The sequence below is a fragment of the Lingula anatina genome, chromosome 1, assembly GCF_051362555.1.
Source record: "Lingula anatina isolate TDL-2025a chromosome 1, LinAna3.0, whole genome shotgun sequence".
Classification (NCBI taxonomy): domain Eukaryota; kingdom Metazoa; phylum Brachiopoda; class Lingulata; order Lingulida; family Lingulidae; genus Lingula; species Lingula anatina.
The window spans coordinates 29,742,651-29,767,356 of record NC_141767.1 but is presented as its reverse complement, the minus strand read 5'-3'; the positions used below and the strand labels follow the sequence as shown (position 1 = coordinate 29,767,356).

At 34.0% G+C, this 24,706-nt stretch overlaps 2 protein-coding genes and 2 long non-coding RNA genes across 4 annotated transcripts in view; 2 read left to right on the top strand and 2 right to left on the bottom strand.

Moving 5' to 3' along the window:
- Window positions 1-24,706, bottom strand: part of LOC147764232 (protocadherin-10-like) — a 158,798-nt gene that overhangs the window by 44,919 nt on the left and 89,173 nt on the right. The gene's annotated exons all lie outside the window — the stretch shown is intronic.
- Window positions 3,831-7,258, top strand: LOC106177907 (gluconokinase-like). Its single transcript, XM_013560852.3, has 4 exons — window positions 3,831-4,480; window positions 5,689-5,775; window positions 6,048-6,091; window positions 6,508-7,258. Exons 2-4 carry the CDS (start codon window positions 5,746-5,748, stop codon window positions 6,944-6,946), a joined length of 513 nt encoding a protein of 170 aa, XP_013416306.1. The 5' UTR covers window positions 3,831-4,480; window positions 5,689-5,745; the 3' UTR covers window positions 6,947-7,258.
- Window positions 7,528-19,940, bottom strand: LOC106177913 (uncharacterized). Its single transcript, XR_015331854.1, has 4 exons — window positions 19,783-19,940; window positions 19,546-19,646; window positions 8,817-8,941; window positions 7,528-8,588 (listed from the first exon to the last, which is right to left on the bottom strand). It is a non-coding gene; the product is annotated as an uncharacterized LOC106177913 (long non-coding RNA).
- Window positions 19,954-24,374, top strand: LOC147764236 (uncharacterized). Its single transcript, XR_015331855.1, has 3 exons — window positions 19,954-19,985; window positions 23,292-23,345; window positions 23,534-24,374. It is a non-coding gene; the product is annotated as an uncharacterized LOC147764236 (long non-coding RNA).

Genomic DNA, 24,706 nt, shown 5'->3' with positions numbered 1-24,706 from the left:
TATTTCAACCGAGAGACTGAAATTTAACAACGTGAAAGAATCCCAGGTTCTTTCACAGGCGTTTTTAAATGTACTAAAATCAGTTGTCATTCTTTTTCTGGATATGATGTTAAATGACTATACATGAATTAACGTTGTTGACGATGTTTGTTGCTCCATAATCCTTTCTTGGTGCTTGTACGAAATCTGAACTTCGTATACGAACTGAACATAATACTTTTTTAGGATCATTTTTAAAAAACGGATGGTATAAAAAGTAAAACCTTGTCATTTTTTCATGAACTACGGAGAGAAAAAGGCCGAGATAATGATGTTAGTGACCAGGTAAAATTAAAAACTACCGGCCGTGTTTTGTTCGTTCCTTATAAAGGGCCGAGGCAATAAGTAGCCCGTCTCTGTATATTGACAGGAGCGTGCGTGAAAACTGTTGTTTTCAAATTAACTACACAATTAAAACTGACAAATTAAAACTAAAACAAGTTTATGCAATGAGTTAACAATCTTTCGAGCATCTTTCGAGCTTTAATCTGCTACATATTGTTAGTACTTCATAAGTATAAAAACTCCAGATTTCAATAACGTGTGAAAATAAATAAACTAATAGTGGAATAAATCGGTCTGGTTTAATCAAAGACTTGAAATTCTTGGTTTAATTTATTGAATTTGTTCGTTCAGTATTTTATACTGTATTTCATCAGACTGGTAAAAAATCTTTTCATTATACATGTATATAAAATGGATGCTACGCCGTAAAAGAATTAATATTTGATCGAATATTTACTTGAAAACATACTTTTTTATCTAATTTATTTCATTCTATTTTTAAATTAACAAAATTAATTCAGCATTAACAACAGCATCTTTGTTTTGCCTCATCAAGCACATTCTATGAATTTTTGTCCGAAGGCGCATATATTAATGTAAAAGATTTGTTATTGTTCTTATTGTTCTTATATTCTTATATTGTTCAACCTCTCTCTCTCTCTCTTCATTTATTATAAACTATTTTAATATTCATATACGTAAGAATGATTTATAATTTACTCAATGGGGAATCAGAAATTGATACAGGCTTGATATAAAAAGTCGTCCCATTTATTATTGAACTGGGTCTTTTAATGGTAGACAGTAACGCGTCTTCTCATGAACGGGGCAATTTTTGTAGAGAGCAATACTCCATACGCTGTCTACTATGGAGACTAGTCCCGCCCAGGTTTGTTAATTTTATTCATACAAGGCAGTCTATCTTCCATTTTGAAGACCAATATTTGGTTTACATGACATAATCACAACATCAATGGCTTATTTCAAAATATATTGCGGGAAGGCCCCCTCCTCACACACCTACGGCTGCCCAAGGCAGTCGGAGTGCGGGCTATAAAAAGAATGGTGTTTTAAAAGCCCCCTGCTCACTTTTTTCACGTGAACACAGGAAGGGACAGGCTTCTATTTATTCTTCTCCTTCTTTTTCTTTTTTTTTGTGGGAGCGCAAACTGGTCGAAAGTTAACACTTTTGAAACCTTTCCTGCAGTGCGTGTCAACCAGTTAACGCATGAATTTTGTGCTAGCCGTCACAATGAGGCCGAGACCGCAGCACAGGCAAAACACTGCAGCCTAAGCTTTAGGAGGGTGTCAGGAAGGTCCTGCCCCCCCCCCTTCAGTTCTTGAAAATAAACCATACCAATACTCCTCTCTTGATATTAGAATTTTGACTAGTTTAATCATAGTTCTAGACCGTAGCAAATGGCAATGTTCACCCTCTAACATACCAAATTTTTTCGGTACCCTTCAGCGGGCCCCGAACCCCACGTCAAAGGGGATGGAGGAGGGGGCGAGGGTCAGCTTCGCATCTGAGGCCTGTCATCCGCCCCTGAGTAAACTGTTACCATTCGTGCATGATAACTGGTTATTCACTGGTACATGGAAACAGTCGAGATAAAACTGGCGGCGAATGAAAATGTGTTCGAATTTTATATTCTTTCCTCCCATTCCTAACCTGGCATGGTTGGTCAACTTTAGGTGTAGATAAGGTGAGCTGAAAACTTGTTTTTTTTTATTTCTTTTTCAGACAGCTCTCAGTCAAATTTATACTTCCGGGGCCGTGGATCTCTTCGACGTATTTCCTCTTCGACAGCTTTACAGGGGCGGATCCAGGGTTATTTGAAGGTGTGTGTGTGTGTGTGTGTGTGTGGGGGGGGGGGGGGGGGGGGGGGGGGGCGGATGCGAAATCAAACCCCCCCCCCTTCTACACGGCGTGGGGTTCTACCGGTGAAGGGCCCTAAAACTTTTGGTATTTTTAGAGGGCGAACGGTGCCATTTGGTATTTGGTACGATTTAGCACCATTAATCAGCTAGTCAATATTTTAAATCCAAGAGGGGAATATTAGTGTGATTTTTTTCAGAACCCCCCCCTCCAAATCCGCCACTGCTTTTACTACAGCTACCCGCAGATCTTTTAGCTCTAACACCCATTTTAACCACAAAACATACAAATTATCCAACACTACCAGAGCTGTGTGGTGCGTTGGCTAATCCGTGGGTTTTGTGGTTAATATAGGCGTTAGTACTAAAGATCTGCAGCTAGTGTCAGTAAACGCCTGATCCGTTTATAAGGCCTGGAAGTCTCGAACAAAATTTTATTGAAACTGCGCTATACATGATAGAGTTGATAAGTCAACTTACATTTCTTAATCCTTATCTTCCCAAAGCAATTTCGTTGATGTATAATTTAAAAAAGCTTCAAATTTTCTTATTCATCTTGGTCTTTAGATAATCTAAGAGATCAAATATATATCCAAGTATCAGAATGCCCCCCCCCCCCCCCCCCTGGACAATCCCCCTTCAATGAATATAATAATGAAAATGAAAATGTCATATTGAGAAAAATTATAAATGCCTGCTTTTAATAAAATTTTATCTCCAGGTGGTGTGTAAGCAGATAACCTCATTCTACAGGTATTTCTTTGATGAATTTACTGTAAGTTTTAATTGTTTTACCACTGCCCCATGACAGAAATAAACAAGCTCCGAAATTTATCTTCTTTTTTCTAGTTTCATTATTATTATTTACTTAACCTGTTGTTCAGAAACCTCTCTTACATCAAATAAAATGCAAATAAAATGATATTTATTTGCTTTCAGAAAAAATAGAGAAAATGGTCGTATTAGTTTGATTAAAAAATGACATGTAATGGCAAATGACCAACGGCTTCTCCCCACGGCTTCTCCACGTCCCTGTCCCTCCCCACGGCCTTCTCCACGTCCTTGCCCCTCCCCACGGCCTTCGCTGTTATTGATCTTTGTTCGCAGGCCACGGAAACTAATGAGCGCCGATTGATCTCGTCTGCTGAACGTTATTACCTCCGCCAAGGAGGTTAGGGGAGACCGGGGCTAGTTGGCCCAGTTAGACACTTTTGGCCTTGTAGAGCCAACTAGGAATGGGTTAGAGTAACAAAACCGGTTTCAAAGTAAGCCCCATGAACTATGCTACGTGTGCAACATCATTATTTTAAAAATATAATGCCAGATGGCTCACAATTTGACAAAAAACGCAGTTGACGTCAAAGGGGCCAACTTGCCCAGCCACGGGGTCGGGGCAAGTTGGCCCCCCTACACGAAAATGAAGTATATATCCCATGTAAACGCCTTGAAATATATTTTTATACATTTTTAATTTATAGAATTGATTTTTGAGAGCCTTTGATGAATAAATAATTGAAATGAGGCAGATTTATTGAGGTTTCCGTACGTCACGTTGTAGGGGGGGGGGGGGTATGTGTTGCAAGAACCAAAATATCTATCAAAAAAATTGTTTTGTTTTAATTAGGAATACATTATAATGTTATAAAGCAGGTTTTTAATGAATGAAAACGAATAATAAATTTTCGTTTTAAAAGAAGGTAACAAATTCAGTTTTAAACCATTGAGTTTGTTTCAACAATGGTCTCTAGCTAGGGAGGGGTGGAAATCCCCTTGGGGCCACATATAACACTATAAATACAAAAGGAATTCCCTTACAATGAATTAAGGCAAAATTAATGTTTTTCTAATGAAAGTCCAATGGATTTGCTTTTTAATACATACAATCAACAGAACATTTCTAATATAAATTTTCGAAAAAACACCAGAGAGCAAATTAAATCAATCAGACGGTAAACACCGGCAAGCTTTGTCAATTTCACCAACTTGTTTATTTCAAACAGCGTTGCGCGCAAAGGATTGTGGGTAACATGAGGGTCCAACTTGCCCCGAGTCAAGGGGGCCAACTAGCCCCGGGTATGTTGATCTCGGTCCCAGTTTTGTATGGACCAGACTGTGTCTATGTGGAACAACGCAATATTCACATGTTCAATAAACACTAAACTTTATTCAACACCTAACCATTACTACTAATGCATCATGGGACGGACCACAATGTCAGAGGTCACAACTAACGCAATCATCAACAAGAACAACCATTGCTCAGTTGCTGTCAGACAAGGTATGTAAGTTAATTTAGACTTCAAGACTTCCATTTCTATTTTTACCTTAAAATTATTATCAACAGACACTATGGGTCTGGACATTTAGCCATGCATCACCCATGTCTGATGTCACCGTTGTTGTCTGTATGGACTTTCCTGGATTTTTTTTAATTGATCCTAAACACCATGTAGCATGAAAAACAACTTTTCATTATTCTAACTATCATGAAGTAGTGTAACTTTTATGAAATGGCATTCAAAGAAATTAATAAAATCGATAACCATATAAAACAGAACACTACTTTTAAATGTTCTAATTTATATTTAACTGCAACTAGCTTATGCGTGATGTACAGGTGTACCAGTACCTAGTATACTGCAGATATATAAATATGTGAATATTTATGAGAAGCAGGCTTATGCATGCACGACAAAAAATTTTCACCAGAGGGATAGGGGTAATACATACATGCATTATGCTAATGAACCATGTGGAGTGCAGCATTTTGTTCATATAAATAGAATGCATTTTCTTAGTGTAACTTTAAATATCTGTGACAGATAAACATTTTCTGAATGTCCAGAACAACAGTACTGGGTAGCACTTTAAAAAATTAACAATAAAAAAATTAGCTGTGATTATTGTCTAGTAATATAATTCCACCAAAAATGACAAAAAGATATTTTGTGTGCCTTCATTGTTTATTGGTTGTTTATAATTTTAATCTGTTTTAATGGCATTGCTTCTTTTAGTTTTGCCATTTACGTCTGTCCATTTGACAGCTTTGCTACCTTGTTTTTCTTTAAGAAACATTCACTGAGTATGCTAGTCGAAGTTTTCTTAATATAATGACTATGTGAAATATCAGCACTGCTAATTAGTTTTTAGTCAATCCTTTATGTCTCCTCATTAACCCTAGTGAAAATATAAGAAAAAGACAAACACAAATATGATGTTCGAAATTTGGCCGATAGCAGCTGCTTTTAATGAAAGGTCCCTCTAGTAAAAGAATAGTGTTAGTTATTATATAGCATTAGATAATGTTAATTTTATTAAAATTACGTAATGTTACAGCATAATAAATAAATATCACACTTCCCTATGTTAGGTACATACACTAGATTAAATTTCTAGTATTTTGGCATTGTTTTTAAGGCTGCATTTGATTTGTCATTTTGGCAACACCATTGAACAAACTTTATTTATAACTTGTATGTTTATTAGGTAGGGTGGCCTATTGTTGAAGCTGATGACTATCACACACCAGAAAACTAAGCCAAAATGGCCAGAGGGATTCCTTTGGAAGATCAGGTACAGTGCTTGTATCGTGTTTCTAGTTGTAAATCTTTGAATAAAAAATTCTTAAAGAATTTAATTATTCAAGGACACCTGTCAGCTAGTCACAAAAAATATTATAAATATATATTACATTTCAGATTTTAAATCTTGACATGTAAAATTTGTTTGCCATGCTGAAGCCAATATTGTTATCATTGTTAATTTTTGAATAAAAAGGTTTCATAATGTTCTTATCTCAGTGATAACTTAATTGTAACCATTGTGGTCTTTTACATATTTTACAGGACAGACTACCATGGCTTCTGGCATTACACCAAGTCATTCAAAGGTTTGTGTGATTTTTCAATATTGGTCAAGTTGTAAGTGCTTTCATAATGCTAGGATCATGTCGCTACCAATAATACTTGTAGTGAAATGATAGCGGCTATTAGCCATACTGGTTTCAGTGTGGCATGCCTCGTACAAATCCTGAATGCTGAATTCTGATTATTTTTCACAACATGCAATTCAAAGTACTTAACATATCTAAGATTTAGAATACAGAAGGATCACAAGAGTAATTTTATTTTGATGTAAACTTAGTTGGCTTTTGTTATGAATACTGCTTTTCTTTCTATCATCAATGTCTCTTTTAATGTAAGTTTGAATGTTAATATGCAAAAAATCAAAGGTATTTCTCTACAAACATAAAAGTTCTTTCTGTGATCACCATTTATCAATTTATCAATAACCCGTGTTTTTTAGGTGGCTTGATGAAGGTTCATCTGGAATAATTACTTGCTCCTCTCTGAAGAAGATCTACCGGGAAATCATTCTAAATGGTAATGTTGGGGCTGAGGATTTTGCTGAAGATAAAAATCCAAGTAGGATAAATGGAGCAGCATTCCCTCCACAGAATATCAAATTTGTCTACTTGAAGGGAGATAAAGAAACAATTACTCAACGAATGCAAATGCGAACTGGACATTTTATGCCTCCCTCATTAGTTGAATCACAATGTTCAGTATTGATCATTACTGAATTGGTCCATTTCAACTCTAAGTTTTCCATAGACAGCACCATATATATACTATACAGTATCAGAGTTGGAGATTCTGTTATCACAACAAGCACAGAAGTTAGAAACGTGGGTGTAACTTTCAACTACAAATGTGACATGACACCACACATTAACAGTGTGTAAATCATATTTTAGTCTGCAACGAATATCTAAGATTCTTCACCTTATTGACAGCAAGCAAACAAGAGCTACTCATCCATGCATTTGTGACTTCTAGACTGAATATATTTCATAATTGTTCTTTGAGCAGTTTTCATAAAGTAAAATTAATCAAGGACACAGTGACAGCTAGTCGCAAAAATATTATAAACACTTGTCATTAATGATTTAAAATCGTGACATGTAAAATTTGTTTTTCAATATCTAGTGAAATAAACTCATATATTGCCAGTAAAAATATCGTGACATGTAAAATTTGTTTTTCAGTATCTAGTGAAATAAACTCATATATTGCCAGTAAAAATTCTATCTGCTTACAGTCAGATTTCAGTAGGGAATGGGCCGAGATGGGTGTGACAGTCTATCACTTGGTGTTCTTATTCAGTTAGTTGCCCTCCCTCCTTTTTCTAGAAAATAAACGTTACTTTCTAAGCCTCTGTAATGGTTTAGCATCTAGTCTATACTCTGCCTGCCCTGTCCCTGGTAGACTAAGAGACAAAATTTTTTTAATTTCTTCCATAGTTATTCCAAAAAAACTCTGTCTGTTAAATCAATATCATTTATTAACAGTAATGTGTTTACATATAACATAAAGATCATAACATACTGCAAGTTTTTTGAAATATTTCAGCAATGAAGGTGACTTAGTTGTTTTGGATTTCTGTTTAACATGAGAATTTGTGGACATTTTCTGATTCCACTGGGTTAACAAGTCCTTTTGAATATCTGGAGGCAGCTGTGTGAAAACAGATTTGTCAATGTCAGGAGGGACCATGATGTTCAATGTTTTGTCTGTTGTATCCAATGTGCCACTATCAAAATGTAATGAATTTTCATCATCATTTTTCTTGGAAAATGACATTTGACAAGGACTCAAAATTGAACCTTCTATCTCAGCACCAACAGTCAAGTCTTTTTCCATGCATGTATCCTTGGTTGTTGATTCAACTTCAGTCTTTGTGCCTTGTAACATGTTTCCAGCCTTTCCATTATTGCTATCACAATATTGGGTTGTGTCCGTGGCCTTATGGACACTGGCCTTAAGGCTGGAGTCAAGAATTTGGGCTTTTAACAAATCTGCATTGGCTAACACTTCTTATTTCAGTTCTGGAGGTAAAGCATCAAATACAGACCTATCAATGTGATCAGGAAAAGAAACCACTGTACCTGGCACATCCAATTTCAATCTCTTTGTGTCAACATCATGGCAGTGACTTGGCACTTCAGTTCTTTTTTCCTTTCTTTCTGTCCATCTTAAAATTGAACTCATCCCGGTATTTGATTTACTACACATTTTGCTTTCTTTACCAGGTGGACTGTGAAATGACTGACTTAGTGGAGGGTTCTGTGGCTGCTGTGACCGCTCATCAAAAGTCTGCTTTTGTCTTTCCTTTAAGTTTGCTATTGTTCCTGTTGAACTGGTATGTGCGGCACTAGTGGAAAAATATGCATTAATTGTACTGGCATATGTTGGTGTTACATCAAATTTGGTAAAACCAAGGTTGAGCAAAGTTAGGTGGAATGTTTTTTTTTTTTGTGTCTATGATCTTGTGGAATAATTCCATGGCAATCTGCAACAGTCTGTCCTTCTTCCTTTCAGAATTATCTGAAAATATATCTCAGAAGTATAAAAAGAAATCAAAATATCACAAAGCATCAGCGTTTTTTGCATTTTTTCTCAAAAGTAGATTGTAGGGAATCAATGTTACAAGAAAATTTTTTTCCATGCAGGGAAATAATTAAACAATTTCGCTTCTTAATACTCATTTCATCTTCATCTGGATAGTCTTGTTATTACTGAGCACACAATACGAAGCAATAGTTTTGTTATTACCTAATGCGAAAACATGACTAGGAACTCTGCATTGTTTACTTTCTCTCTTAGACCACTGCCCTTCTTTATCTAATTTTCTGAGGGTTAATCGTATTATTCCAGGTAGTCTTCCATCTTCCTCTAGTCTGTAAGAGAGCAAAGTTGTCAGTAAAATTACATGGGAATTTGTGATTATTTAGTGACTTTAAAAGGACAAGAACACAAGACAATTATACTGTCTTCTTTCTTCCCATTTTTTCAAAAGAGTTGGAACTAATGCATAAATATCTTGGTGTATGTGTGGACACCTCTCTGTCTACAGACAAACAAATATTCCATATTTCTAGGTAATAGCAAACTAATACTAAACAAGGCAGCAAAGCTGTCAAATGTACAGACAAAAAGCAGGAAATAACAAAATATGCTACTGTCAATTCTGATGCAAAAGTACATTATGTTAAACTGCAAATTCAACATTAAATTCTAATTATGCTCAACAGGTAATACCAATGTGTAACAACAATGTGTAAAATGTGTAAAATGTGTAACAAACATAAGGCTTCAGGCCCATGGGAGTTCAAGTTCACCCTTTGAAAATGTAAAACTTCCAGAAATGAAGTCAATTAGACTGCTTTTCCAACTCAGGCTGCATTTTAGTCCTGTATTTCTTTTTTGAAAGTTTGGCAATCATAAGTAACATGGTTTTCCCATAATGGTCATCATGGCAGCAGCACCCAAAATTGTGTTTTCTTCTATTCTGATGCAATATTACATAATGGTTACCAGCATAATGACAATCAATTTTTAATAATAAAATATATGTATCATGGATTTTCAGAAAATGTGACAAGCATGGGTCTTCAAGCCTGTGGAACTTTAAAGTCACACCTTGAAAATGCTAATATGTGAAAAATTAAAATTTCACAAAAAAAACTGTTTAACTGGCAGATTGCATTGCCTACTGAAGCTATATTTTAGTCCCATGTTTCTTTCCTGTAAGTTTGAGAACAGTAAGTGACATGGTTTTTCTTAAATGGTCATCATGGGAGCAGTGCCCAAAATAGGTTTTTTTCAAATTTTGATGCAATATTACATAATGTTTAACAGCATAATGACCATCAATTTTTAATAATAAAATATTAGTATCATGGATATTCAGAAAATGTGACTAGCAAAGGTCTTCAGGCCCATGGAACTTCAAAGTCACAACTTGAAAATGCCAAAATGTAAACAAGACAGCACTGTTCTGAAATGTTTTTTTTTTCCATTTTTAACATTTTTTAACATAAAACAAAATTAACAGTTTACTGCCATTTTTATACGATCAACTAAAAAAATTGATGAGATGGAAAAAATATCAATAGAGCAGTGTTAAATGTCCAATTTCTTCCATTCTGAGATTCTGAACATAGTGAATGATTGAATCTGACAAACTGCAATGATACGAGTTTATTTCCATTTTTGAAACTTTATTACACAATACACGATAACAAATTAACCATCATTTTTTACAAAATCAACTAACAATGTTGTAAAGATGCAGGAAATGTCAAACAAACACTTTTAATATCTTATTAATTTATTAATGAAACTGTTAACATGCCTAAGAATTGAATCTGAGAAAATGTGAAAAAACAACATAACTTCTAAAATAATGGCCCGATTATGCTGTTCTTTTAACTCAACCTGCGTTTTAGAAGGATTGACCACTCCTGTGAGTTTAATGACAATTGGCCTATCTGTTTTTCTTATATTGAGTTTACAGTGTTGCATATATGCCTGGGGAAAACAATGATTTTCCCATACCCATACTAACAAATGTTTAATTAATCCATTCCAACATTCAAAGCTAGTCCATGTTTTTTTTTTCTAAAAAGTTTTTTTCAGGTAATAATCTGTAAAGTGATTCTTATGGAGGCATAAACAGCCACCTGGTTTGTTGGCAAGCATTGTAACTTTGCCAAAACAACCAGTTGTTATCCCTTTAACAGTTATTTGTAGGGCATATTGATGATCTAGATCTTGCCTTGTTTCATTCCACTAGAGAGGTCAGGTCAACTTTGATAGTAACATAAATATCAGTCAAAAGGATCTTATGTGATAGAAAAATTCATGAGCTTTCCAAAACATTTTATTTTTTGGAAATCAAGCAAGCCAATCAAAAGTTATTAAATTTAAAAGAATGCTAGTCGCCCACAAAAATTTTAAAAAGTCTGGTATCCAAGCATATATGTAACAGTGGAAGCCAAAAGTGTCACCTCATTGCCCAATATATAAAACAAAATTGGCATAACTTTTGAATGGAGTAAAGTATCCATTTGAAATTTTCTGGAAAGTTACAGTATGCCAAGAAAAATCTGACAAGATATAATTTTCTCTAATTCATCCATTATTTCCATGGCAACCGTTGCTAAATATCAATAGCGTTCAACACTTTTTTTTCAACCTTAAGGCAGGGTAGGAAATAAGGACCGGCAGCCCGGGATGGCTCAATTGTCACCCGGGCGGTCTCTTTCCAAAAGTTGCCAGTCCGTCTGGCCTCTAAAAAAAATTGTATATCAATATGCACGTTCATATTAAGCAGATTTGGCTGAAATAAAACGAAAACAATGAGGCTAGCCCTTCAAGAAATCGACACTCTCAAAAAATGAGCGAAAACCGAAGGTACATGGTTATTCAATGTGTTCCCTGCATGCCTAACGCAAAGACCCTTCACCGTGTTATGAAACGTCTGATACAAAGTATCAAACGCGGCATTTATATGCTTGTTTCTGAGACAAGTCACGAATGATGTGTGGTCATTCAAATTCACGCAATCTCGTCTAATTACACAGTTTAAGTTTTGCTTCTTCTATAATCTGTAATTATAATTGTACGATGTCTTTCTCATAAAAAAATTAATTGAATGACATCTCCTATGCAATGTTGGCATTTGCTGCATTTTTCCTATTTGCCTTGAACATTGACGTTAACCATATCAACTAAGTCATACTATCATTTAAAGCCAACATGTTCACTTTCATCCATTCTCGAAAACTCTGCAAGAACATACAGAATGTAGATCATTACAACATCTTATTTTGGCATTTATACATAAAATTCTATTTGGATTATACAAGATTGCACGTGGATTATACATGTACAAGATTGCGCCTAAGTCGCAGTCTACCCTCTGTAAGTATTTTGGTGCTAATAATGTATGTGATGCCCCAGCACGTAAGAAAAGAACACAGGAAGGTATCAGACAGTCAAATAAAGTATATTATGACACCAAAGCAGGGCTCCACAAGTAAAAATTCAGTTCGGACTAGTGAATTTGCAGGATGGGCTGTCCGACGGACAGGTTATGTTTTATTAGAACTTAAGAACAAAAATCTTGAAAAAGACATTTTTGTTGCATACTAACGTCTTCTCGTCTCTTCCTGGATTGCATTGAAAAGAGTGGCCTACATTTGGTACAAAACATGTGGTCCCAAAACAAAGTCTAAGCAAACTTACCACCAAATTATGAAAGTAAACACCTTCCAGAACTTCACAAGACAAAATTTATCCACATAACAGGCTGAATACTGAATATTTATTTGCTTAAAAATTTAAGTGCTCTAGTAACAAACACCATTCCTAAAATAGAAACTACACAAGTACTGGGTACAACAGCCAGATTGGACTGGATGTATCTAGTTTGTTGTCAAGGCATACTGCCTATCAATCAAATGTGTTGCACGCTATCTCCTCACAACCATATATCAGCGGGCAATGTCGATGAGCCAGAAACAACAGAATTACCGTCCAGTTCCAAAATCAGAATAGTTGCTTTATTGAATTTCACTTAGATTTTTATTACAGATTACTAGTCAAAATAACATTGTTTCATGTTTATTTCTTTTACTTTCCACTGAGAAACTCTGGAATATAACTTTCACACACACCTAATGCATGCCAGCACATCTTTAATTTTTGACTTCATTCAAGTATGTGTGAATAGAATACTTCCACAGTCCCACAGCTTTACACCTAAATAACCTTATCATAATTAATCTCCTGCTCAAATAAGTTTTGCACCTCAAAACTTTCATAATTAAAATTTAATAATCTATTTTCAATAAAATTCTATATCATAACAGTTAAACCATTTATTTAAAATCATACTTAATTAAAAATACCCAAACATCATTTAATCATATCATATTCAGTTTATATGAAACTTCTCATTACTGTTATATGCACACACACAAATTTTTTTTAATAAAAAAAAAAAAAAAATATATATATATATATATATATAAAGTAACATTACATAATAATCATTCCCTCCAGCAAATATACTAAAAATTAACATAATATATCTTAGTTGAATTAATTGGCTATGTACTTCTAATTAATACTCCTTCTTCCCTTTAATACAATGATTAATCAGATGTGATAACATCCATCTTGTAATCATTACCTTGTTTTAAGATAAAAATTTATGAATCCATTAAAATATGTTTAAGCATACATATATATACTGTTTATATTAATGAGTTGCCATTCAGTCAATATTTCAGCACAAATAATCATTTAATGTTTATGTAGTATGAAGCAACATAACATTTTCACTTAATAAAAAATGTTAATCATTTGTTTACTTATATATCCATATCAGTATCATACAATAAAACTATCAGTTAAAATACCCATTTTATTAGTAACACTTAAGTATCTTCAGTTCATTCTGTTAAATTGTACCATTTAATATATATTATCCGTTACTGATCAAGGATATTTACTCTTCGACTAATAATACTCACTCCCCATTTCAATAACATTTTTATGATTCCTGTTACAAACAAACCAAAAAAAAAAAAAAAAAAAATATATATATATATATATATATATATATATATATATATATATATATATATATATATATATATACACAAGTAAAAATACATGCAAAGATTATGTGGGTAAATAAAGAAAAATGTTAGTTATATAATAACATTTATAAGCTCATTAAGTTCTTTTTAAACTGAATAATAAATTTATAATTAATTACAGTTATAAACTAAGATTGTTCAGTAGTCTAACAAACTAATATATGGAAAGTTGCAAAAAAAATCTATATAATTTCTTAACATGATATCTAAACAAACAAAATGGCATAAGCAAATAACTAATTAAATTTTACTAAATGTAATTTATATATATATTACAAACAAAAGCTAGGCATAACAAAACAAGTGCAGAAAAAGCAAGTGTTTGAGTAAACCATCGTCCTTTTGTTTATTTACATCAAAACAATTTAATATTGGCACAATGCTAATTTCTCTCCTCCCTTTAAAAAAATTAATAATTCAAGGATAAATCAAAAATTGATCATGCAGAAAAATAACTCTTGCATCAAAATTTTCTTGCACCCCATTTCCATAGATTAGATCGACCTACTTTAGATTGACCTAACTCCCTGGGGGTTCACGCTAAATAGCTGTCAGTCGGGCGGACACGAAAGTTAATTACCCTCTTACAGCTTGTAGTAGGCGGGACGGACATTTAAGTCGGATTTTCTGAGAGTTATCTAGTGAGACTCCCCGCGGGGATAGATCGATCTAAAATCTATGGGAATAGAGCCTTGGAGTATTTTCATTATTTTAAAATATTTCCAACAATTTAGTTGAACCTTAACTGGCAAGCTAAGAGCTTTTTGGTTGACTTGATTGATAATTTTTATATCTCCCCATTCAAAATGAATTGTTGGAAAAACACTCTTGGTGAGATAAACACTCGTCAAAATGGTTTCATATGTGACATTGTAATTGTTTGGACAATATAATAATGCATTGATAGGCAAAATAATGAACTGCTCTTCTGTAACTTATTCAATAGCAAGACAATTCTTTGAACTTTTCTTCCTTTTACATACCACAATCAAGATAGCAATAAGTAAAATAATAACAATGCATGATGCTATATTTGACAAGTTTTCATGTTCAATTATTCTATTCCATTCAAACCAAGTTGATGTTGGCATAAGTAAAAACTTGGAACTGCTTTGACCTTTTGAATTGTCAGTAAAGTTGTTGATAAAACTTTCACTTTGTAACCTCCTGCTTATGAAAACAGAATTGACATTCCCTCAATAATTAAAGCTATGTAGGTTAAAGTATCATTAAAGTTATCATTACCTCTGGTAATTCAACATCAACTGTTAATAAAAATTCACTCAAAGACTTAAAAATAATGTGGTCCTTTTCCATTGCCTCTGCCAATGTACCAAGCCTTAAACTTATTTGTGAATCATTGGCTAAAAATTCTGTAAATTAATGTGACATAGTGAATCCCACGATCCACTTTATCCACTTGAGTTTCAATTATATCTCCACATCTATAAAATATCAAGAAAACATTTAATCCAGATCCACCCCTTACCTAGACCAGCTAAAAATAAGGTTAATGCGCATTACTTCAATCCAGAAAAAATACATATCTTCCTAACAATAATAATAGATGTTTTAATTAATTAAGTAGCTACTACTGACTTCTTTTTCTTTCTCCCTTTCATTGTTTTATTTGCATGAAACTCTCTGATTAAAATGGAAGGTACTCTATCTGCAGTAACCCTATCAGATTTTTTAAGGTATTTCCATTTAATTCTATACCACTTTGTACCCCTGTACTTAACACATTTGATGATTTTTTTTTTTTTTTTTTTGCTTCATCATAGCGTTCTTTACTTTCTTGGGGTTGTCTATCAACATCTTTTTGACTTCTATTTTCAACTGAACTATCCTCATTGTCCTGAATTAATTCCTCAGAGCCATTTTGTTCATTTTTATCATTTCCCACACTCTTTTCTTTTAAAGATTCCCTAATAACAGGATCTACGTAAGGTTTTAACCTGTTGGCATGCACAGGAGACCTTAGTTGTTGTTACTCTCACATTCTCGTAGTAAAAATGTAGCACTTCCTACACATTTGGCTATATAATATGGTCCACTATATTTTTCTGTAAGTTTGGGACTCATACCTTTCTTTACTTGGTGATTTTTTAACCAAACCACGTCTGTTTCTTTGAAAACTGGGAATTCTGCATTTTAATTATAATTTTTGCAATCTTTGTGTTGAGACTCTTTTTTCAATAACATGGCTGCTTGCCTTCCTGTTTCTAATTCAGACAGTTTCTCTTTTACAAAGGTCTGTAGAGATGATGTTATATCTTTTTCTGGCTTAACTATCCTATCAAAAGGAGTCTCCATTTCCATTCCAAACAATATATGAAAAGGTGAATAACCAGTGGCAGTTGATGGTGTTGATCTGTATGCCATCATCACTGAAGGAAGTAAAGATGCCCAATCTTTCTGATTTTTAGCACAGATTGATCTCAAAGCTTGGCTAATGAAACTGTTCATTCTCTCACACACACTGTTACTTTGGGGGTGATATGCAGAAGTACACACTCTTTCTATCTGATAGATGTCACACAAAGCTTTAACCAACTTTGACCCAAAGTTTGCACCTCTATCTGAAACTAAAACCTTTGGTGCCCCATATCGAGTAAAGACTTGAGAATACAAAAATGGAATGGAAGTTGGAAATTCAAACTTTGGGACTGAAGATCTTGTTGAAATGTTGTTTATTTGCATAACCTAAAATTTTGTTTTATTTGTTTTATTTAATGACTCTAGCACCACCTGTGTTATTTACAGTTCAAAATTTAGTGCTGGAATTTGATAAATTAGCAATGCTATCATATACCAGTGTGGTATTGATGTAAGGAAGAAAATTAGTAATAAAAATATGAGAATTTAAATAAAAAGAAGGGGGGATTTTTTAAATGACTGATTTTATTTAATTCATACTGTATATTAAAAAAATCAAACACATGTTACCCCTAAAGAAAGCAAATTGTTAATATAAATATCAATTTAAAAACTTTAAAATTTGTGACATTTATATAAGTAAACTATTATACAATGAAAATTCTTCCATTTTTAATGAAAATTATTCAAATATTAAAAATTTTGAATATTTTAATAAGATAATATAACACTGCCCCCCCCACCCCTCACCTCCGGCTCACAGTATTTTTTAAAGTCTTGGTTAAACTTCATGTGAATCTGTTATCAAATTTCAGATTTACAATAAGTGGACCCTGCACCCCAAACCGAGGTAATATTTTCGACCGCGTGAGCGGTGTGACCTGACCTCCCTAATTCCACTCGTGCACCAGCCTGAATCAGTCGTTTCCAGGAATGCAGTGACACATTACAACATTTTATTGCTGAATAGCAGACTTTACGAAAGGCCAAAAAATCTGTCAGACATTCGGTCTGACAAGCTTGAAAATTCTGTCAGACCGAAACAAAATCTGTCAGACCGAAATAAAATAATAAAAATATGAACCATTATCCATCTTTTCATGTGTATTTTCTAACGTTTTAAATCATTGACATTAAATCAATTATTAAATTTTTGATATATATTTATTTGTAAAAAATTAAAATAAGAAAAAAAATAGGCAAAAAATTACTTGCATAACAAGTTGCTTTTTATTTAATGAAAAAGATGCTGTGGAATGACACAAGGACTAAAAACAATACAAGTATGAAGAATGGGTAGCTACAGTAGTAATATCAAATGTATACATGTCCATAAAAACGTCTGTTAATCAGATAACCATTTCACACATTGTTTTTGGCAATAACATATGCATTTTGAAACAGCACAATTGAAGCTTTGACAGGGACTGTCCGGTCCGAGTCTAAGTTTCTTCTTCATTTTATTTCTTTTTCTATAAAAAGAAACTCAAACTGTGAGCTTTCATCAAGTTCATGTGCACTTTCTCCAACTAGTGGTGAACGGTACATGCAAATACGTACATATGTTCCATAATTTAAGAACCCGTAATAAAGCTGTTGCTATTGATCAAAATGATAACTTTAGTACTCCTGACACTCGGCACACACTATTTTCCTCTCCTACAGATCATAAGTCCGCCAGGGCCTACCTTCTTTCCAATTTTAATAAACTTCCGTTTCTCTTCCTCACTTCATTTTCATTTTTGCCACGCTTTGCACCAACGAAGTGTTTAAAGTTCAACAACGTCATTTCTAAGCAAAAGGCTTATATCCATGAGTACTATGTACGATTGATAATGAAGAAACAGAGGATCAAGTCTGTAAAAACGCAAATAGCACGAGCACAGGGGTAATCCTAGAGAGGGGTGAGAAACGTCCATTGTTCTCGTCAGCGAGGCTGGCTTTTTTCAGGGTATGTACGCACAGACAGAAAACTAAGTATTGTGGGAACGTTACTAATGAAGCCACTGGTAATACTAGTAGATATCAGCCTGTAGTCTTGAACAAGCGCTTCGATGACGAGTGAACAGTAGTCAAAAACAAAAGACCCAGGTGTGGTAGTTTAACCACTGTTCATGCGTGCCGCAACGACCAAACCTAATTGCTCCTCAAGGTCACAAAACAATATCCGGTACTGACGGCCAGGCTCGTCTTAATCATATAAGTAGCGCGTTTCCACCCCCTGACGAGCACATGTGTTGCGGCCATTTTGTTGTGTAGGGGTATTACGAAAACGAAAACAAGACTGTACATTACATCATTCAAGCACAGGCTTCAAACAACTGCGCATGTGCTAAAAGTGCGCTGTTTGAAATAAACAAGTTGGTGAAATTGACAAAGACCGTCTGGTTGATTTTATTTCATTAGCTCTCTGGTGTCTTTTTGAAAATTTATATTAGAAATGTTCTATTGATTTTATGTTGTAAAAAGTAAATCCGTCGGAATTCCTTAGAAAAACATTTATTTTACCTTCATTTTAAGGGGATTCCCATTGTGTTTATAGTGTTATATGTGGCCCCAATGGGGATTTTCACACCTCCCCTACTCTTGATTAATAAAATTCTTCACCTGGAGGATTGTAAATTACATTGCAAAATACATTGAAAGTCGTAGGAAGGTTAACTGCAGATAATGCTGCGAGGATATTCTTAACAGTGGGGGAACTCGGCCAATATAAAATTTTTAACTTCGTTTTACGATTTTGGAGCGCCTGTTCTAATTTTTGAAAGCGAGGCAATGGAACCAAACAATGCAATACAATTTGTAATCTCGTAAAAATTGCTATTTTTATATAAAGGTTATAGCATGGAGTACATCGAAATGCGACTTGTTTATTATTATGATCTTAAATAATAATTAATATAAAACAAACGATATAATACGTTCTTAACGTTAGCCTATTTATTAGCTTAATTGATTTTTTTTCGTATTTGGAGATTAAAAACACAAAAGTCGTCTGGTTTCATATCGAGGCACTACGTTTCGTTTGTGTCCTCATCATTCAGGAATCCCCCAAACTCAGCCAGTCACAAAATAGTATTTGTGAGTGAAACTGAGGTTAATAAATTATGTATAATTACTTGGGAACTCCCCGAGATTTTCACCCCATCTCTCTTTTTGAATGAAGTAAAATATATCGTCCAGAAAAGAAACAACAACGTATTCCTTATATTTACACATTCCCAGTCAGTTTGAAAACTCGCCGGACATAAGGTCCGACGATACAGGATTTTTTATCGGACCTAGACGAAATTTGCCAGGCATGTCCGACGGTCCGATGCCTTTCGTAAAGTCTGGAATAGGCATTTGTATGTTTAGGTTTATTTAAATGAACAGGACATTTTCATACTTCGTTGTAAAAAAGTTGATGTCCTCTCCCATAAAAACAAAACTCATAAAATGAATGTAGATACCTGCCCAATAGCTTTACACTGATGAAGACGGATGTCCAGTTCAGACCTTTTGGCAGCCAAAATATGCCCCTCACTTTTTCATTGGCAAATGCGTTTCCTCTCTAAAATAAAAGAAAACGTATTATTCAAACTTATAGTTGATTTTTTACTTCTAATGGAGAGTGCATTTGACGTTTGTACGGTCATAAGGACTAAAGCGCAAACTTTTGGCTGAGATTGGCAATTGTAGCAACGTACCCTAAATATCTGTCTTCTCCATCTTCTACTGACCTCTCTGAACACCTGTCACCTGAATTACATAATAATGTACAGAATACCCTGTGGGAGCAGACGGCTAGCTCGCATGGCGGTTATCTAGGAAATTATTAGACTTGGCCTCGTTTTCAAAGAGGGGGGGGGGGGGGGGGGGACAGCTTCAAGAGAAAGTAGCCCAGAGACCGGTAAGATGTAGAGGTGTTTATACAATGGCCTTTCGAGTTTTATACTAATAAACTTAACGAGACGGTATAGTATATAATTATGTAACATTTTATACACCAAGGAATATCCGTGCATCGATTTCACTGAATGTTCTCTTAGTTACTGGCGAGTAGCAAAATTGGGGTCCGCCATATAGATAAACGTCCCAATAAAATATTCGCCCCGATAGATACGTCTCTATACATACACGACTCAATAGATTTACGTCTCGTTAAATTTACGTTCCGATAGATCCACCAACAGATTCCTATAAACCCACGTATCTTTAGATCCAGGTACCGCTAGATCCATCTATCTGACATCGTAATCGGCTAAAAGGCCCATATCAACTTGCGTTGTGAAATTTAGAACACATTTTTATGTTCTTTTTTGTTTTGTTTTGTTTAGAACACATTTACATGTAAATTCAGAACACTTTTTACATGTTCGAATGTTACATTTTGAGAACACTTTAAACAGTGTTCTGACGCTAGAACAGTAATTAAGCGTTGTGAAATATAGAACACACTTTTGTTCTTTTTATGTTCTTTCACTGAGTATTGTGTGAAAACGATCTAGTAGAATAATATATTGCTGACTGCGTACTGCCGTTTTAAAGAAGTGCATTTTATGTACTGAGTAGTATACCAACCATTTCGAGCAATAGTGTACCTCTATCGGTATTTGGATCTAAAAATACGTGGATCTATAGGTATGCGGATTTAAAGGACGTGGGTTTATGAGGACGTCATATCTATAGGAACGCAAATATATAGGACAGCAGAAAAAAATCGGATCTATCGGTATTTAAATCTAAAAAGACGTTTTTTTCCGTTTTTCCTTTATGTATCTATCGGTAACGGGAGTATAGGGACGTGTAATATTTTGGGACTAAATTTTATCCGTACGTACCCGCAAAATTGGTACTAGAAGTTGTGATACAGCATTGTAAACTAACCATATAGGCATGTTTTAAAATATATTAAACTTAAATTTGGCTTTAAACATGTTTACTTTTTTCCTGCGGGATGTGGGTGTGTGTGCAAATGTATTATGTTAATTTTGAGGGAAAAAAAACATAAACCCAAAATAAGTTTTATTGCAGCATTGGTTTGGCATTTTGAGTGGAATAGTGTCATAAAAATGGCAACACAGATGAATAATATGTGTGTTTGCATGTCTTGTCAGTAAATGATAGGCAAATAATCATTTAAGGGACTGTTGGTTTTGACCATTACGGAATTGTTTTTGACAGCAAAACTTTGGTTTTTAGTCTGGTTAGGTGCTCTTGAGGATATGGCAGCTAGCATGTGTGTTTTGTTATCATACCTTTATTTTCCATTTGTGTATTGCAAATTTAAACATGGGGAAAGCTTTGAAGGTACTGAAGGTCCAGAGGACCTGCACTTCATGTACTAGAAATTAATCTACAGGTCCTTATTCTGTGGAGGTCTTTCAGTCGCTTCTTACATATGATTCATTTCTCTCTCTCTCTTTCTCTCCTTTAGTTGATGTTTACATATGATTCATTTCTCTCTCTCTCTTTTTCTCTCTCTCTCTCACACACACACACACACACACCTACAAATGCATCACTTCGAAGTTAATTTGTGCCGGCCTTTAAAAGGAAATTACAGTTGTTCCACAAAAATAAAGAACATATAGTAAACACTCAATCTTTTTGATGGGCAAAAATTATCAAACATTCAGATACATCATTTCATAAGTACAATACTTATTCTTTATAGCATTTGTGGTGCTTTTACTGCATAGAATATAACTATATAGTAGTATGTTTCTAATTTTGTTTGTACTTTTTCTGCATAGAATATAACTATATAGAAGTATGTTTATAAATTTGATTGTACTTTTACTGCATAGAATATAACTATATAGTAGTATGTTTCTAATTTTGTTTGTACTTTTTCTGCATAGAATATAACTATATAGAAGTATGTTTATAATTTTGTTTGTACCATCCCATAGGAATGATCTGATTTTTAGAAATTATGACTTTGAAAATACTGAATACAATATATGTAAAAATCACAACTTTTTCATATGGAAAAGATCAAGTAAATGTAATTACTGTATAATGGGAAGATGTAGATCGTCTGTAAAACTCATCTTTTAAAATTTATAATTATTGTACATTAAATGAAACAGGACCTTCAATGATTAGGGCATGATAGTGGGTACACCACAATTTGTAGTACCTCGACTTGCATGTGTTTTGTAACATTTTCAGGCCTTGATTCAAATTGGATTTTTAATTGAATGATGGGTGTGCCCAAAGTTCAATTCCAGATAAACTTTGTTTATCAATACTGTCATGAATTAAGTATAAATAGTGCAGTTTAAGGTAAAGATTGATTGTAAATGGTGCTGTTTAAGTTTACCTATTACAAATATTGCAATTTATTATTATTAATTTCAGTGCATGTGTATGTGTGTGTGTGTGCAATAAATGTAGTAAGAAATTTTTTTAGAGATATTCAATTGAAAACTCTGTTAATTTCTTCTAGGCTTGAATAGAATGTATAGGACCAGGATTAACCCTTTTGACCACTATCACAACCTCTGCAATACTTCTAAGAGATGAAAAAATATGTTCTTGAGCTGTGCTCTTGCTAATATTAATATTTATTGGTTATCAGTATATAGAAATGCAGTTTGTGTAATCATTTTAGGCTTTAACCACATGAAGTTAGTTAAAAGTGTAAGAGGTATATGCAACTAAACAATGCATTGTTTTATTTTTAATGTGCAAGTTTTTATATATATGTTGTTTACAGGCAAAATCAACTTATCAAAAATAAAACAAGTTTATTCAAATGCAAATATGGATTTTCAGGGTGCAAGTCACATCTTGGTCCTTGTAGCTGTTGACTCTCAGGGTGCAAGTCCTGGCCGGTCCTTATAGCTGTTGATTTTCAGGGTGCAAGTCTTGGTCCTTGTAGCTGTTGATTTTCAGGGTGAAAGTTTTAGTCCTTGTAATATATCTCCGCCTCTCACATGCTTCCCCATGCTCTGGTCGAATGGAGCCAAGACTAAATTATGATTTTATACACATATTAAACATGCACATGCATACACACACACTAACATGCACACGTACATACGAACAGTGTTGCTCAAGCAAGCTGGTCTTTAAAATACTAAATCTGGTCTTCATGAAAATAATTAATTTTTTTAATGAATAGACTTTGAATGAGTTTTCAATTCTGTATTTTTGCCCAAATCCTATTTGTACACAGATAGTTTCTATTCCATATTTTTGTCTTCAGGCGACATAAAAGACAGAAAGAGTGTGTCAGATGCTGAGAGCATTAAAGAAAGAGGTAAGATGGTATACATCAATTTAACAGGCATTCATTTAACACACTTTAAAAATTTACTCACACAATAAGCAGACCCTCTTGCACAATTACTAAGTTAATTCACTGTTATCTGTTTTTATTGCATGTATATCTTTGAATATGTGATAGCCTTATTGTGGACAAGTATGGTTTCTTTTTTTTTTCTTCAGTTGATGTTAAAGACACAGCAGCTGTGACAGCAGACATGAAGGAGAGAGGTTAAGACAGCAGGGGCAATAGAATAGGGATCTATTTATTACACTGATGGAATGTGACTATGAATGTACACACACACATACACACACACGTGCATACACATTCCTTATGTTTTGCCAACACAGTTTGTGCTTTTTGCAAGTTTAAAATGATACTTGGCAAATTTGTTAACTCTAATTTTAAACAATGGTAAATATTTTGATGTAGTTTCATACATGAAATAAGATGCACTGACTGCTTATTGAAGGTTATTATTGCATATTAGTAAATAATACTGTCTCATATATTTCAGCTCCCAAGGACTGCTGCCAATCAAGGTGGAGGAAGTATTTTCAGATCTTGCTTCAGATGCAGGCCAAGCACATAAATGGTTATAATTATTATCATTCATTATTAAATCTAATCATTTCAGACATTAAGAAATGAAAAAAAAATACAGTATTTATAAAAGAACAGATTCATTATACAGTCACAAGAAAGTTCTTTTCTTGTTTCCTTGCTTTAATGACATCATAACAAAGTTAACTTAAAGAGTTTTGGATGAAAACTTAGTCAAACAGCTGGTAAAACTGTACGTGAAAGCAGTAATTATATAATAGCAGCCAGGAGCTGGTGGTTGTAGAGTTACTGTCAACATCTTTTTACAGCTAACACACTTTAACTGAATTTTATTTTAACATTTTCATCTTTCATTTTTCACGGTTGTCAGTGCACATCTATTATTAGCTCTGTGGCAGCCAGTTTGAACACTTCAGAATATCATTTTCTTAAAATACCTTTATTTTACTGGTACAATAAAATATTGATTATATGTTATTATATGGGTTTTGTCTGTCTTTCTTTTCTAAATAAAAGAGAAAAATTTGCTAAAAGGTGATTTAATATTTATAAGTAGCTAGCAATGTTGAAGGGTGGGATGCTGAATGGGGGTTGTCATTATCCGAAAAAATGGATTTTCTTTACTCCTTCAGTTGATCCAACTTGGGATACATTACAGTAATGGTACCATGATAGGCTTTGGACCCTTTCCAGCAAAAAGGGCAGTTTTTTTCAAACCCACATCCTCGAATATGGGCCTAAACAAATAATTTGGCCTGTACACCATAAATGGATTTTGATTATAGTTC